The sequence below is a fragment of the Chelmon rostratus genome, chromosome 22 (assembly GCF_017976325.1).
Source record: "Chelmon rostratus isolate fCheRos1 chromosome 22, fCheRos1.pri, whole genome shotgun sequence".
Taxonomy (NCBI): Eukaryota; Metazoa; Chordata; class Actinopteri; order Chaetodontiformes; family Chaetodontidae; genus Chelmon; species Chelmon rostratus.
The window spans coordinates 18,080,735-18,098,283 of NC_055679.1; the positions used below are offsets into that span (position 1 = coordinate 18,080,735).

The window sequence follows — 17,549 nt, forward strand, 5'->3', positions numbered from 1 at the left end:
ACACGCACACGAAGGCAATCACTCACTCTCGCACGGACCCGGCTCGCTCAGCCGCTCGCAGTTGTTCACAGGCGCTCGTCGCATCAAAGCCGTCCTCCCTCCTGCAGCGGGGAAATATTGATAACGAACATATGAAATGTGCTGCAGACAGTATGTAGCGGCGGCTGTCGTCCCAGCGCTGCACCCAAGGTGGGCGGAATATTGCTTATTGTAAAGTTCAAGTGAATCACAGGCAATATCACACTCCCTCGTTTGGCTCGAACAGGGCCCCCGGGAGCCAGTTTACCTCGCTGTAACTCAGTTACAGGAAAACTAAAAGCGTTCCAAATAAATCAGTCGATACAGTACGCCACTCATTTAGTTTGAGTCACTAATCCGCCTCGCGCCGCCGATGACAAAATCAGTTACAGAGCGGGATTCAGGGGGAAAAGCACGCCTCTTACGGCGTGTTGTGGTGAAGTTGCTAATCTTGTTTACAGTTTGATTCAGCAGCAGAAAATATTCAGGACTATGAAATGAATTGTGTGTGCGTGTGCGTGCAGGTGTTGTGTGTTCAGGTGTGTTTGAGCCCCCGTTCGGAGACTCCTTCTCTTGTGCCTTCGAGTGGGGTTGTGCTCATCACACTGAGGAGAAGAGCCCATTTTAAACCTCACAGCGTTTCTCTGTCACATTGAATATTCATGACTAAATAAGCAACAAAGTCAAATATAGACATTTAGGTGTTATTCATCACGAGTTTAGCATTCAAACCCTCAGCTGAGCTGGACCGTGTGGGTTTGGTTTGATCAGATTTTCGTCCAAACAGCCCACCAACTGTCAGCTGATTCTGATTCAAATGTTTCTGCATCCTGATTGGTGCTTGTTTTCTGAGTCTCGCCCACTTTAAACCAGCGAGAAGAGCCCAGAACGAGTTAAATATCGCAAATATGCCCGAACTGCTCTGCCTTTGACGGGAAATGCCGTGTTTGTCACTCACAGTCAGAACATAACTGACAATCGTTCTCAGTGTCGGGTGTCAGCCGGGGTTCCTCATCCTGTAGTCATTTTTCTCCTGTATGAAATGAAACCTGATGAAGAGTAAATCCCACTCCTGAGCATCTGTCTCTACAACCAGCTTGCCTTTCATTTTTCCAGACATAAAGGTACAAAGAAGAGAAGAAGATCACCGGTTAAATGGGGCTTGGCGTATCTGCGTCTGCGCTGAAGTGTTTATCTTTCGGCGCTTTCCGACTCTTTTTGCTGGTCTTCCTTAAACACCGAGCATTTCGTACTTTGGGTGCTTCTTCCGGGATTTCACGTTCACAGACTGTTTGATTCTCATTAGTTTTAGCGGCTGAAGAGCTGAAACTCTGCAGTATTTCATGTGGACCAGCGTAGTTATCTTGCAACATCTTAGAGCGTCCTCCACGCCGGGAACAGTGACGCCATGTGATCGCAGCGTCGCAACTCAGCTCTTAGTGTTTGTGTCGGGATGTTTGTGCAGCATCTTCTGCTCTCGTGCGTGTACGTGTGAGGATATGCGACTGTCCAGGTCTGTGTGTGTGTGTGTTAACATACCGCTACATGCGCATGTGTGTGTGTGTGTGTTTAGCTGACCTTGGTCGCTCCGCTCCCTCGGGGGGGAACTGATGTTTCTCACTCTGCTTGTCAACAAGATTAGTTCCCCTGTGGGACCGTTACACACCCTGCAAACACGCTGCCAATGAGAAGGAGCGTGCGACAGCTCGGCCCCTCCACAAACCCACTGAAGTGTGTGTGAGTGGTGTTTTGCGGCATGTGTGTACGCTGCGATTGAGGGGTTAAGGGAGTCAGAGAGGATGTGTGTTTTAGAGCAGAAACAGAAGGGAAAAACAGCAGGGGGATCAACGCAGCCAGCCTGAACTGTAGCCTGTGTGCGTGTGCGCGTGTGATATGTGTGTGTGCGTGTGTGCGCCTGGTTTCTGAGAGAGCCCATGCTGAGCTGTGAGCTGTGCTTACTCCTGGACCTGGCTCATCTGCATCCATCTCCTGCACCGGCTCCCTCTCTTTTATGCCCACTCCTACCTGCCTCGCTCGTCCACTCCGCCCCCCTCCCACTGTCTTCCTGTAGCTCATTGCTACCTGGCTGCCTGTTGGAGTCCAGCTGTGAACAAGGCAAACACAGAGGATCGCAGGCCGGTAATGTATTCCAGGCAGCTCATCATCGTCACAGATTACTCTTCATCTGTGGAGGCGGGGCTTATTCGTCTTTTTCCTTCTCTGCCACCATCTGATTTTTATTGTTGGGCCATTGCAGCAGTGCAGCTGCAAATGCACCTAAAGCTGCACTGATCAGTTTTTTTATAGTAACGATCATGTAACCAGATGAATATGAAAAGAATTATCACCTGATTCTGCAGCTCTCCTCACCTCTGTTGTGCTTTTTGCCATCTCTCAGCTCTTTGTTTTGGCCTTTGCGTCCCACAGCAATGAGGTTTCAGTTCATCTCCATCTCCAGGAGGAGTGGATGAGTTCAGCAAACGCACCGCTGACCCTCCTCAAAAGTGCTTCCCTCACTGTTTATTATCACGCCTCCGTCAGCGCGTCAGTACAAGCAACAACAAGCATAATGAGTCCGAAGCAGAGACGTGTCCACACGTGTTCTGTATGTATACATCAGGCTTTCACTTTCACTTTGCCAGCGCCGACACAGAGCTGGAATGAAGTGTGGATGTAGGTCTGGCTTTCACCATCTGAGGGGACGTGTGTTTGCAGAACAGCCGAAATAACTCCGAAATGACCTGTGATTGGCCAAACTCTCCCGTTACAGGCAGGGTTTTCTAAAGCCTGAGAGTAGAGCCAACAGGAGGTGCAGAAGTCGAGTTTTCTCTCAAATCACTTACTTACATAATGTGCTGAGAGGTTATTCAGGCTTTAAGTAACCTGATTTCTTGAACAATGTGCTGTTTTCTTAGCTTTATACACATGTGACCAGGTCTCTTATCAGCTTTTTGACATGTGCAGGCCAAAGATTTCAGACTGGAAACAGATTAACTAAACACACTAAGCAGCCTCTGAAGGTTTAAATGAGTTTAGTTGTTTCCACAGTTGTAGTTTTGACTATTTGTAAAATTCAATTTTGCCCTGTGAGGCCTCATTATTGGCTTGATGTATGTGTGCATGGATTTTTACAGTAACTTAAGAGAATTAGGTCAACAACATATATGATATTTGTATATGAGAGTACCAGAAACAGGTGTACCTTACCTTTGACACAGCGACTACTTAATTAGGCTTAGAAAAAATGGTGGTTTGAGTTAAAACAGGTATGTTACTGTTACATCACTGGCCCTGTGTTTGTTTGACCCTCCACCACTTCTTCCTCCATACGCAGACTTTCTTGCTCTTTGTGCGACGTCACCCGACTTCCCCCTTTGCCCCTTGTCATTATGACTATGGCCATCAGAGGAATACTGCAGCCTAACGATGGACATAGATACGGGTCATGATGACCTACTTGCACAGACGCCCTACATGATTCTGGTGGGATGAACTGTGAAGATCACAAATTGCTGTTGAACATTTCGGTTCATTTGCAGGTCAAACAACCAGGATGCATCATGGACAAAAAACTGCTTACGAGGCGTTTATGTTACTCGTTGTGTTTCCCCCAAGCCTCGCGTCTTTATGCTAAGCTAGGCTAACCACATCCTGACAGACAAGAGATTGATGTAATATTGATCTTCCCATCTCGCCGTCGGAAAGAAAGCCAATTAGCGAGTTTGCCGGGACGCTGAACAGTTCCTCTGGTACGGGGGGAGGTCTGAGGAGCTGCGAATGTAAAATGAAGATGATGAATGAATAAATAAATTATCATCGTGAGGTTTTATGGTCAATATCGTGCAGCTGGAGTTTGAGCCTGCTGTCTAATGTGAGTGTGAGGTGAGGGAATAACAACCCTCAGCAGCTGCTTCAAAGACCCATCCAGACACTTCTTTTGCAGTCTGGCTGAGCAGACACACACACACACACACACACACACACACACACACACACACACACACTCGCTGTAGATCAGCCCTCAGTCACGGCCCTGTGCTGCAGGGAGACTGGAGTGATGGAAGCAATAGTTAAGCCATTAAGGCAAACAATTGGCTCAAATTGAGAGGGAGAGAGAGAAAAGAAGAGGAAGAAGAGGGAAAGAGGGAGGGAGATGGAGAGGCCACGGCGAGAGTGGATCCACTCAACGACTTAATCTGAGCCCCAGGACACTCTCCTGCTGAGCTTCACACACACACACACACACACATACGCTAAACCTCTGTCTGCTTGCAATAACACCTTGTCAGTCTTGGCCACGGGGGCGATGGAAGGGGCGCTCGTTCCTTTGTAGCGAGGAGAGTCGCCCACTTCCAAGCGCCCCGGGAGAGACGACCGAGCACGCGATCCACACGAGACGGTTCTGTGAGCGTTCGCACGCCTCATGGCTGCGAGCGTGAAGCTATTCATTGTCTTAGCAGGAGGGGTGAACGGCGGCGGGCGCACAGGGCGGACAGTGTCCCGGAGAAGGGAGGCGCTCCTCTGACACCGGCTATTGTATCCCCCCCCCCCCCCAGTGGACTCGTTCGCTCCCCGCGGGCCTCACATAAACAGCCAACAATGAGGGATTGTCTCCAGCTATTCTTTCTCTTTCTGCTCTTTCGCGTTCTCGCACACACACACACACAGCTGATGTGTGTGTGTGTGTGTGTGCGTGTGTGTGTGTGTCGGAGGGCGACGGGATGATGTGCTTCAGTCTGAACCCAGCGACCGACGAGGCTCGTCCGATATGTGCCTAAACATCAGCCGGTGATAGGGGCAGCAACTCCTTGCCGCCGCTGCCGCCACCCTTCCCTCTCTACCCACCCTCGGGGCTCCCTCTGCGCCGAGGCCCCCGCGATTTATCGGACAGCTTAGCGAGGAGCGGTGGCTGCCCCGAGGACTGTTAGCACTGGTTTGGCTCGTTGACTCCTTCGCCGGCTCTGGCGTTTTATTTGACATGTCCTTTAAGTCCTTTAAAGAATTGGGCGTTTCTGCTGAGCGCCTCGGCTCTTTCTGCAAAAGATGGATGGCCCGCGTTCAAAGGTCTGGATGTTTTTTCCCTCCCTCACAGCCTTCCTCCATATCGCTCTTTCCTCCTCCCGCCTTCCTCCCCTCTTTCTCTTCCCCTCTTGCTGAGCTTTATAGGGTGGTATTAGCGTTGTCAGCTAACCAAGCTCGGGATTTGGCTTTGTTTTGTTTTTGCCTCTTAAGATAATGCTCTTTCTCTCTCCTGCCGAGAATAACAAAAGGGAAAGTAGAGCAATAAAACAGCACAGCCATCGACTTTGGTTTCATTAAATTGGTTTTCAGCCATCTTAAATAGACCACAGGCCTTGATGGCAGTGACGTGTGTGTGTGTGTGTGTTTGTGTGTGTGCTTCCAGCCGTTTGCGTATGATTGTCCTCAAAAACGCCGCCACACTCTGCCTCGTGCGTGCCCGGGTGTTCCCGTCTCCGTAGGGCCTCGCCATTGAAAGCCTTTACTCGCTTTTATTCGAGACGCCGTAGCTCGAGTTAACATTCCAAACACGTGGACAGAAGAGTGTGTTTTGTGGAGATAAGTGTTGTAGCTCTGCGGTGAAAAAGCACTTCACCTCCATTTCATATGCATTCCAGATGTGGAAACGTAACCAGACCAATCGGCGTGTCAGCATCTGTGTCCCACTAGAGGGCCCGGAGGTTTGCCGCGCTGCTCCTGCAGCCTAATCCCTCGCACACAGCCTCGCATCCACACGCCGCTCATCCGGCACTCGTTCACGCACGCGAGCACGCACAAACATGCACGCGTGCAGCGCGGCGGACAGCGGGCCGACATGCATACGGCGGCAGATCTCGTGTCACAAAAGCCGGAGACGCACCGCCGAGGCGCGGGGACGTGCCTTATGGGCTGCTAATGCTCTGCCCTACAGCACCGGCACCCTGAATGGATCCGCCGTCGCGCCTCTCGTACCAAACATCCACATTTGGGCTCGCCGTGATATGTCGGCGTGCTGATGCGTCCGGTCGGTGTGTACAAAGAGTGCCAGCTTCAGGGATGTTAGTCTGTAAGACCTGGACCGAGAGCTGCCTCGCTCTGCTGCAAAGAGTTTCTGTGTCCCTCTGATGGTCTAAAGGCCGTTCTAAAGGAATACTTCTTCTATTTTGTTTGAAATCAGCTGTAATCGTCTGTGTTTAACTCTAATTGCGTCTCTCCAGTGAAAACCACGTATCTCCAGTTTTGGTGATTTGGTGATTTTTCAGATGATCTGAAGAAATAAATGTTCCTTTATGAGCTCAGAAAATTCTTCCACTATTAACGATCTTTCAACCATTTTAAAACCTGATTGACACAAAGCTGGAAAACGTCAAAATCTGCTTCTTTTAGCTTCTGGAAAGTTTATTATTGAGGTTTTCACAGCACAGAAACTGTGGATTTCTGTCGGCGTCACCGGTATAAACATGGCGTCTTTCTAACCCCTCGATGTTCCTCTGTCTCTGTCTCTCAACAGTAACGGCACGGCCGGGAAGATGAACGGGGCGCTGGAGCATTCGGACCAGCCGGACCCGGACGCCATCAAGATGTTTGTGGGCCAGATCCCGCGCTCCTGGTCAGAGAAGGAGCTGAAGGAGCTGTTTGAGCCGTACGGCGCCGTCTACCAGATCAACATACTCCGAGACCGCAGCCAGAACCCTCCACAGAGCAAAGGTACAGGCGGTTCCTGCTTCCTGCTCTCCTGTCCTTTACTTCCTGCCCTCCTGTCCTTTACTTCCTGCCCTCCTGTCCTTTACTTCCTGCTTTCATCCCAATTTTCTTTCTTTTTTCCTTTCTTTATTCTTTATTCATTCCTTCCTTTAATTCTTTTCGCTTTTATTTTACTTTTTACTCTTTTCTTCTTCCTTTTCCCATTCCTTCACTCTCTGTCCTTCCTTCCATCATTCTTTCTTTTCCTTCCTCCTTTCCATCCTTTTCCTTCCAATCATTTTCCTGACTCCTCTCCCTCTTTCTTTCAGTCTTTATTCATTCTGTCCTTTTTGCCTCCATTTTTCTTTCTCTTCTTCGTTCTGTAATTCTTTTTTTACTTCATCTCACTTTTATCTCACTTTTATTTCTTTCTTCCTTCCCTTTTCCCTTCTTCCTTTTCCTATTCCTTCACGCTCTGTCCTTCCTTCTATCTTTTTCCTTTCTTTTCCAATCCTTTGCTTCCTTCTTTCCTTATTTTTCCCTGTCTTTTTCTTTCTTTACTGTCCTTTTTCTTTCCTCTTTTACATTCTTTCTTCATTTTTCCTTTCATCTGAATGTATGAGAATCGTCTTCACTCTTAACTGCGGGACTTGAATTTGTAATGAGATGCTTCCCCGTATGGACACACACATACACACATCCACACATCCACGAACCCAGAAACACACACAGAAACACAGTGTGTATGCACACGCACACGCCATTCGGTGGCTGAGTGGGCCGTCCCACAGATTTAATGGCAGAAGAAATGATATATGTGCAAAATTACACGAGCAAACACGCATTTCGTGCACCACTGGAAGACAAAGACTCTCCCAGCCAGACTTACACAGTCAATTGTGCGAAGCCGCATGATTTGCAGCTATTTTCTCTCATTCCTTTTCTTTTTCCTTTGATGAATTTGTCAAGTGTGAGAGCAAACAATAGAGACAGCAGCAACGAACGGGCAGACAATAGCGCTGCCATATTAACAGGCTTCAGCCGGAGTGGGGGCTGATGACACTCCTGATGAGACATGGAGAGTGGGAGGAAAGTAAAGAGAGAGAGAGGAGGACATCGAAGGGGGGGGGGGGGGGGGGACTGTGAAGCAAATTTCAAGAGAAGTTTCACACGGAACAAAATATGAATCAGCGGTTGATCTTCATCGCGCATGTCTGGAAACACCTGCTGACGCTTTAATGTCGCGGCGAAATCCACATCGTGGAGCCTCGTGTTCTACGTTTAAATCCTGATCCTGTGCTCTGTCAGAGGCGGTTTGGAGGGTGTTTAACTACTGCCTGGATTACGTCTGCTGGCGTTTGCTTGCGATGCAGGAAGTGTGACGGACTCGCGCTGCACGTAGGTCGTATGTGGGGATGACTTTGACACCGTAGACCAGGGTTCGTTTTGTTTTGTTTAGATTCTGGTTTTGGTTGAATATTCACAGATTATTTCATTTCATTCCATCATTCAAATCAATGTTGGCGCATTCGGTATTAAATCAAGGCTTCGTCTTTCCACAGCCTCATCCAAGTTTCCTAAAAATGACAAAGACTTGCCTGAAATGGATGTTGAAATAAACATCATAAACTGAAAACACAGTGAAGGTGTTGTTGGACTTTCAGATCGCCATGGATGCAAAAAGTGACGGCATGTCGGCTGGTTTTGGCGTTAACTGCACAGATTTTAGAGGATTTGCACCAGTGAAACACACCATAAAAGCAGCTAGCAGCCAGTTAGTAATGCTCTAGCACGGGAACACAGGTTTGGTGGTGTGTGATGGAGCTGCACAGCAGAGCACACATGGTGGATGGTCAATAGGCGCCCGTTTGCTTCCTTTTTAATAAAAAAAGATGAGCGTACAGGCGTTCTGCAGAGCGTCGTTAAGGCTGATGTCACTTTCTAAACGCTGACGTGCTGCTGAGATCGCGTTTTAAACTCCATTTAGCTTTCAGTGGTGAAAAGGTGTGGTGTCCTTCACCTGTCTGCACCCGCCGACTCCATCTCAACCTGTTTCCAGCTCCTCTCTGTCTGCCGTCCTCTCGCTCTGACTCACACGAGCTTATGAAAGCCTGAAGCGAGCGTTCTGCCAAAACCTAAATCAACTCATTTTGCACACCAACACACTTGTCATGCGCTTTGTGTTGGTGTGTTCTTAGCCTTGAGATGACTCCTTCTCCCCCCACCGGTCTCCTCTCCCTCCCCTCTCTCTCTCTCTGCTGCTGCTGCCGAGGAGGAAAAACAGGGCCAGAGTTCCTCCTCCCATCCTTCAGCTCCCTCAAATCTCCTGCTTCATCTTCACTACCCTTGAAATGAGTTGTTTTTATGGTTGATGAGTCAAGAGTATCACTCACCGGCACCTCTAAATGGGATAAGAAAACACCTACCGAGCCTTTTATTTTTCCTCTCTGAATGACAACCTTTGCCTGTATATGCCTCATTTTCATGGTCTCTCCTCCTGGGCTGCGAGGTGGAGTGTTTTAAGAGGAAATGTAGCATCTGATTGGGCTCTTACTGGCCTTGTTATTCGCAGGCTTTGAGCGCCGTTGTTGTTTTCTCACAGTTAAGCAAGCCGCCTGGCCTCGTGTGCACCCGCTCAACTCGGAGGAGCTGCAATGGCCCTCTCGCCGGCTTCAGTGTTGCACCGCAGCCGACGGTAATTTCACCGGTGTCAGGGAAACTGTGGCCCCTCTCTTCCCTCCGTGTGTTTATGTTAAATTAGCGACGGTGTTGTTTGAGAAAGATCTCAGCCATTTGGGGCAAATGAGCCCACTCCAATGCCCCGGTGGCGACCCAGAGGCACTTTCTCCTTTTTCGTGAGATAGCAGTTTGGATTTAAATGAGTTTGTTAGTCCCGCTGAGACGCTGAAAGAGTTCCGGGGCTGCAGCTCCGAGCCTTTACGACTCCACAACAACTTCTCTCGTTCCTGCTTTCAGTTTTGTTTGGATCCTCATTAGCCGACGCTTCGGCGGCCGCGAGTCCAAAAAAGAACATTAACAGCAAAAAGACAAAAACTTTGTGAATGTTTAATTGACAGCAGACGTTTGTCACGTACAAGATAACTCCTAAATGAGATGTTCGGCTCATGCATTTATGGAGGATTTAAGGACCTGAAACACTGAGCCTTGTTAAATTCAGATTTGCTGGTGCAGATTTTCTTTACATGAGTTCAACAAGATGCAGTTTCTCTTGATTTCAATGTCAGGTCGAGTCTTTAGGGAACCGAGTCTCAACTAAATGCACCTGAACACTGGTGGATTCAGGTTGTCCCAGGTGGAGGTTAACAGAAACATGGTGGACAGTAAGCTCATGTCCACTAACAGATTAATTTGTCTTTTCAGCAGCCAAAGACCAGAATTGGATCAGAATCTGACCTGAAATGATGCAGAAGCTACATTAAGCTGTTGAGCTACATGGTTAGCGTCACGTCTCTGCTAACATCTACTTTTTAAATTAACATAATTCATCGTACAATCTGACTTTTGTGCAGTCTAGCACAGGTTGCAACCATAGATAGCATAAACAGCGGACGGAGCTTCAGGGTCTGAAAAGTGAGGCCAATACAGAAAAGCCTTAAAGCTGCATTATTTGTAACAGCCAGCAGGGGGCGACTCCACTGGCTGTGATCAGAAGTGCAATTACATGGAAGCTTATGGGGAAATGATCCTACTTCTCATTTGTTTTATTACCTCAGTAAACATTCTCCTAAAGAGTTTATGGTCTCAATCGCTAGTTTTAAGTTTTCTTTAGCGGGGTGTTCAGTGTGTAAATGATGGTCACAGATAGCTGATAAAGCAGGATAAGCTTTAGGAAGTGGCTACAAGTTGCTACCATGGCTTGCACTCTCGTCAGATCCAGTCGGATCAGAGGCGTAGCAAAGCGTATCCGCAATCCGCTCCACCCTCGTGTCTAAATATGCACACTTCTGGCTCCAAGCTGGCGACGGCCATGATGCCAAACTCAAGGTTTCCAGACGGTAGTCCAAATCAAAAGGTGACGTCTCACAGTGGGATCATATTTCATTGCGATCAAGACTTTTCCAGGCTCGAAATTGAGTTGTCCAAAGTCCAAATCCAGTCTCAAGTCCTCATTTTTGTGTCTTGAGTCGAACTCAATCTGTTTTCTTTTCATTTGAATCCACCAGCGTGTCCGGTTTGTTGTAAAATATTGTTTTAAAAACGGCAGCCAGACATCGGAGCGGGACAGCTATGAATAAATTAATGATTAATTGCACGACGTGGAAGATAAAAACCCAGGACTTAATGCTCGCTCAGAGCTACGGCTGGAACACAGTCCTGCACGTCAAACCAAAAACTGGATATCTGTGGATCAGCGTAATCCCCCTGTTTTATTATTGCCATCATCTGCCGTCACACGACGGCTGTAAGTGCTGCTTGAGAGGCTTCTTCAGCCCGACAAGAAGAAAATTCCTCGAGCAAACACGAGTCATTTTCAGAATATTTTCTGGAACGAAAGAACATCATCATTCCAGATAGATCAGCTTCCAAAAATCCATATTGCAAATGCTTCGATTGATCTCTTTAAGCCTGTTTAGGTGAGTTAGAAGCCAAACTTGGTTTCTTTTAATAAGTTACCAGATTTGTTCTTTTGGGCCCTAAAGCATCCAATTGTGTCGTTTCTCTGCGTCATGCAGAATCCATTTTGCAGTTTGACCCAGGTGTACGCATTTAGGCTGTGCGTGTTTGTGTGTGTTCTGCTCTGAGTAGGACAGTCTGGGGAATATCGTGGCTCTACTGTTGGTTTAATGTGTTTGGAGTTAATAACCAGATGAGTGGATGGGCAGGGGAGGAGGGGGGGGCCGGTGAGAAATGGAGCAATTTGGCATTTTGTGCTGAAAGAGAGATAGAGATGGAGGGAGAGATAAAGAGAGAATGAGACAAAGAGAGCCAGAGGGGTAAACAGAAAATGGTCCTTTTGCTAAAACACAACCTTAAGCGCCATGACGGGTTTGTTGCAGTGTGTGTGTGTGTGTGTGTGTGTGTGTGTGTGTGTGTTTTGGCAGGGGACACACGATGTCATTTATCTTAATGATACAGCCTGCCCACATGAGCTGCTGAGACACACACACACACACACACACTTGAATTCACAGACACACATGCACAGAGTAAGTTGAATGTCTTCATTAGCAGACTGTGTCCTACGCGAGAGTCCCCGTGCACAACGTGGCCCGGAAATCACTCAAAATATAAAGAATAACGGCATAAATCAGAGGAGAAACAGACTGTGCGAATGGAAAAGAGTCATTAAATATACGGAGGATTTTTTAAAAGGCCGAGACACGAGATTCCCGTCTGATGAAGCCACGTTGTCCGTCCAAGCAGCAAGTAACACAAAGTCAAAACCAGAGCTGAACGATTCTTCATTTTTACGTTGAAATCGCGATTTCAGCTGCAGTTAGTTCATTTCGATTCTGTTCAGTTTGTTGGCTGATGTTTGGTGAAGATGCTCTCTGCATCAAGGTGTCGGATATCACCATAAATATCGAGCAGCTTTATTCAACAAAGCCCAGCTGCTCCAAAAATACACACTGCACTTAAATCTTAGTGTGTTTTGATGTGCAAACGCGAAGATACCGTCTACAAAATGCTTGATTTTCAGTGTGCACGCTGGCTAAAAGTGGCTTTAAAAATAGATAAATCAGGCAGTCCACATGCTGACAGACAGACATTACCTCCTCTCACCGTTTGTCCGTTTCCACAGCAGAGAAACAGCTGAATAAATGTGTCCTTTTGCTGTTCAAAACTGTCTTTTTCCTCATGAAGAATTTAGGCGATCCCGTTTCAGACAGCTACTGAAGCTAGCAGGCAGCTCTGCAGCTGCTGGGTCTCTCTCGGCGGAGGGTGAGATGAGAGGACGCCACTCTCTAATCTGTGCACTGAACGTGTAGCTGCAGCCAGCCGCCGTTAGCTCGGCTTAGCACCAAGACGAAAGCGAGGCGCTTCTCAAGAAGATCGAACATCGGCCGTTTCAGAAAGTCCCTCAAAACAACATGTGTGACAAAGCCCTGAACAGAGGGAGGCAGGTAACGTTATCATGGAGCGATGGACGGTTCAACAAACGTTCATTTTAACCCAAACCATGATGTTTCTGAGCCGGACCAAACGCGCCCACAGTGTTGTCACATCAGAAAACTTCATAAAACGGTGATTTGTGACGGTTTTGGAAAGCTCAGACGAACGAGGGCTCGGATCAGAAAGCGTTCGACAGATTTTGTCATTTAGTTCGGAGAACATGTCAAACTTCTCATCTTCTAACTCTCCACCTGTGAGTGAATTAGCACATTTTTAAACTGTCAAATTATAGTTTTAAAGTGTCGTCAAGTCCAGACAAGACATCTTCACCATAATCAGCCAATCACAACGCTGTTATCAGTAAATATAATGTCGCTTTGGAAGGCTGTGATTATGTTTGAAATCCACATGAGCAGCCTTTAATGTAATATGCTGATAAATATGAGAAAACCTGGCAAGTTTACTTTGAAGTTGACTGACTGGTTGAGTCCTTGGAGACCTGAAACAACAAAGATTATTGCATCTGATTCTTATCGTGTACAGACGAGACGAATTTGTGATTTGTCTTAGCCGACGCGTCACTTTTATAGAAAATAATTGCAATATAAATTGAAAAATGCAATATTGGTTTGAAAAATCACAGCCAGATATTTTCTTCAAATCGCTCAGCCCTCGGCAAAACCAATAATCTATGACATATTCCATTTTCTGCTGTCTGTCGCTGATTACTGCTGCACGAACGTGATTCAACCTACAGCCCAGACGAAGACAAAAGGGCCACCTGTAGGAAAATCAAGCCGTCGAACCTGAGAGACGAGGCGCCACGCCGCCGCCCACGCGGCTTGATTGACAGCCGATCTCTGGGGAAGAGTTTAGCGTTTAGCACCGAAGATGCTGCAGCAGTTCTTCATGTGAACCGCCTTCAAAACGAAAAGTACAATCAATACTGCCCCCCGAGAGGTGATTTTATTTCTTCACAAGTGTTTAACCTGGATGCCGGAAATAGATTTTCATCATTTCACCGTTCTCGAGCCCGAAATGTCGTCTTACAGCGGAAAAACACAAAAAAATCCAATGAACATTTGGGAAATAACTTCAAGCCGGGAGATAAACACATGCAGGCAGATTACAGCGTCTGATTTTTTCGATCGCCGCTCAGATGAAAATCTCCCCGCCTGGGCTGCTCTGATGCCGCGTCGGGGGACCCACGCCCGGCCAACGGCGGACGTCGGCTTTCCAGAGCGCCGTCCAACTGCGTCCTCTCGCTCAGCTGTGGCAATGCAGAGCGGACGCTTTCGCCGTCCAAGACAATTATCTGCTCTAATGGATTCAGTTGAGACGGGGCCGACCTGAGACGGAGAGCTGATTTATTTCATTCTTTCCTAAAGCAGAGCGGCCAATTATATCGCCTTAACTAGACGTTAGATTTTTTAGCCGGCTACCGAGGCCCAATTAGAGAGCGGCTGCAGGTGGATTTTAATGGGAGCTGGTGTGTGTGTGTGTGGATCGCAGCTCGTCTCGCTCTTTTCCTCCTCTCGGTGTTTATACTTTTGCTTGCCTCAGCGACGCACAGAGTTGCTCGGCTATGAGAGAAGTTGCAGAGCTGGAATTTTCCCTCTCTCTGTCTCTCTTTCTCCGAGCATTTCGGGGTCGGCCAGAAAGCAGCTTTGATTTCCGGAAAGTGCTCTTGTTGTCTTTGCGGTGAGGGAGGGAGGATTTGCATGGGGGTGAGGGGGGGTGACATTGGTGCTTTTCCACCAAAGTAACCAGTGGATTGTATAGATTTGTGGAGTGCCGCGAGCTGGACCAGTTCCTGCGTTGACAGGATTAGAACATCAGCCAAACGCCCGTCAGAAATGCGGCATTGTTTGAAGGCATCCACTCATCCTCTCCCTATTTTTCCATCTGACAATCTGTTCTTTATTGCGCTGTCAAATTCAGAATGTGCTCTCCGTCGTCCCTGCTGTCACTCAGCGGCTCTTTGACACACAGAAATTATACACATTAAGGGGCATTTTCGCAGCGGCGCCGACAGAAAGAGGGAACGGCTACAGGGGGAGGAAAAGCCAAGGAATCGGGAGTGTGTGTCCCGCGCCACCCAGAGGCCTGCGCGAGCTGTAATTGCAGCGGAGTGTAGTTAATGTGGGTCAGCGGTTGAGTGGAACCCCGGGGGTCAAAAGGAGTGTGGAGGGGAAGCAAAGGAAGTGATGGAGGGAGAAAGAGGGAGTCACAGTGAGAGCTGCAGCCGGCCTCGGGTGGAAGGGCTCAGGGTGAAGCTCTCCGATACACCCCCCACCCGAATCTTTCTTCCCCTTGTAATAAACCATACCAACATTCTGCTGGACTGTGGGGCATTCCTCCTTTCGCTCTCCTCCACCTCCACCTGCCCTTCCCCCCCCACCTTCCTATGCTGATTCAAGCCCAAACACTTGAGCACTGAACAGAGCAGCAGCAGCTCCCAGCCTGGAGGTTTGGACCCAAAGGATGAATCAGGAAAAATGCGACATAAGACATAATCTTACCTCCACAGACATCAAATAAATCAGTTTACGGCTCACGGCTCGCAAATTGTAGACAAACAGGATGCAACCTCTGATGAAGGGCCGTATATTTTGTTGCAATTTAAGTGGTCACAAGCCCAAAATGTTGACAGCCTTTGAAATAATATGCACTGAATTTTATATCAGTAACATTCAGCATGTGCATTTACCTGGAGAGCAAAGGTGAAAAGGTAAAGAGCTGTCGTGATATCAGATCCAGATATAATTTGGGACAAACTTTCCCTCGACGATTCTTTGATTCTGGGACTCGTGTTTTAAGAGAATCAGTTTCTGGCTTATTGCAAAGCCCGCAGACTGCTAATGGTCCAGGATTTCTCATAGATAATTCACTGGTTTGTTGTCCTGCTGGTGTCGCAGCCCCACCTGCTCATTGCAACCATAGCGGGGCCGGTTAGTGAACGTGTAGGGGGCTGCAGTTGCTGAATGGGTGACATCAACACACACGCTCTGTGAATGCAAGCTGAGAGCTGAGATAAAGCTGCATCACTTCAAGAAACCAGACTGAATCGTTTCCAAAGCTGTCGATACGGATATCTTCTTGTCAGGTGCTCATTTGGTTTGAAGCTCAGCGTGCACCTGCAGGCTCCGCATGTCAGAGCTGATATTTAACTTTTACCGTTTAAAATGCCAACAACAAGCCAAAGAAGGCAAAATAAAAAGAGTCCAGTGAAGAGGATGTCTCAGAGACGTGGGACACTGCACTGAACGCCAGGCTAATGAAAGTCTTTTAAGTAGATTAGCCGCTGCTTAAGCTACGATGACCCATCCACCTGTTCCGTGGCGGGGGAGACTTGGACGTTCCATTCTGAAATTACAATTTAAAAAAAGATGCACGCATTAATTAAATGTACAAAGAAAGTGAAGTTGCGGTGCAGGGTGTAACCTCTGAGGAGCGTCGCACGCTGGCTGGTCTGATTATCACGATCAGACACGGACAGCGTGCCCCGACCGGCGCCTGATTTTAAATAAAAAGGCGATATCGACCTGAAATTGCAACGTGAGGCCGAGCGCGGCTCCTCAACACGCCCCGCTCGGCTCCCCTGCAGCCCTGCTGTCTCGAGCCGTGAAGCCGGGGTCGACCTGTTGTTGGAGGGGGGAGATGTGTTGACAGAGGCGGGGGAGCCGTGGGTCTTCACTCAGTCAAAGGCCCCCTTCAGCAGCCATGAAGCATTTATGAACAGGCATCTCCCTCCTCTGCTCTCTATTCCACTCACAGCAGCCCTTCCTCTCCCCTCTTCTTCTTCTGTCTTGCGAACACTCCGCCGTTCTTTCCCACGTCCGTCCTCGCCGTCTGTCTCGCTCTTGCACTCCTCCACACGCGCACATCGCCGCCTAATAGATTTTCTTCCCTCCGCTGCGAGTTTGTGTGTGTGTGTGCGCATCTCTTGTGTGTGTTTTCGAGTGTCCCTCTTCAACAGCACAAGCAGAGCGTATGTCCCTGTTCTGAGCCCTCTCGGCCTTCAGGTAAATGTTTGTGCTGCGAGAAAAGAGACTATACACACAAATTGATGGAAAGAGCTTATTAATGCCAGTGTGCCGCACTTTTTTCACTTGTTCGAGGTTGCCATGCAGGTATGTTTCTCTGTAAATACAAAGCGCACAGGCTGACATACACTTAAAATAATATGCGCGCTCTTATTGGCTTTCTGGAGCTTTGTGTGTGAGCTGCGAGTGTGCTGACTCTTAAACAGGTGGAACTGGAACACTGCAGGGAATGTGTCTGTGTGTAAGTGTGTGTGTGTGTGTGTGTGAGGTCCACTCCACTGCTCTTTGATCCTCGTCTTGACAGCCCACCACCTGGGACGATCCGTCACACACCGCATGGCTCCCAGGCCCGGCTACACCATGGGAATCACAACACACAGCGGCTAACGCAGCGCTAACAGCCAACCCTCCCCTGCACATTATACACTGTCAGAATCGCTAATGCTAACACCAAAAGCTAGCCCTCCCATATACAGATATGCAAAAAAAAAAAAAAAAATGCCACCGGAATCATAATTCACAGTGCGCGGCTAGCAGCTAACCCTCAAACAGTGCTATTGGAATTGCTAATCGCACACAAGGGGCCGAAGCTTGAGCACAGGTGCAATTGGAATTATAATGGAATTATAATGTACAATACTGAGGCACTGCTAAAAGGCTCCCACTTGTACACACATGGCATTCACCCTGCACCGAGCATGCAGGAAGTATAATGAACAGACTCAAACG

The 17,549-nt window shown here is 48.1% G+C and overlaps 1 protein-coding gene across 9 annotated transcripts in view; it reads left to right on the forward strand.

Annotated features, from left to right (window-relative positions):
• Nucleotides 1-17,549, forward strand: part of celf2 (cugbp, Elav-like family member 2) — a 186,782-nt gene that overhangs the window by 106,661 nt on the left and 62,572 nt on the right. For all 9 annotated transcript variants that reach the window (XM_041964181.1, XM_041964183.1, XM_041964182.1 and 6 more), the window contains exon 3: nucleotides 6,527-6,723. In XM_041964181.1, coding sequence (XP_041820115.1) covers nucleotides 6,527-6,723 — 197 coding nt within the window. The remainder of the gene's footprint in view (nucleotides 1-6,526; nucleotides 6,724-17,549) is intronic.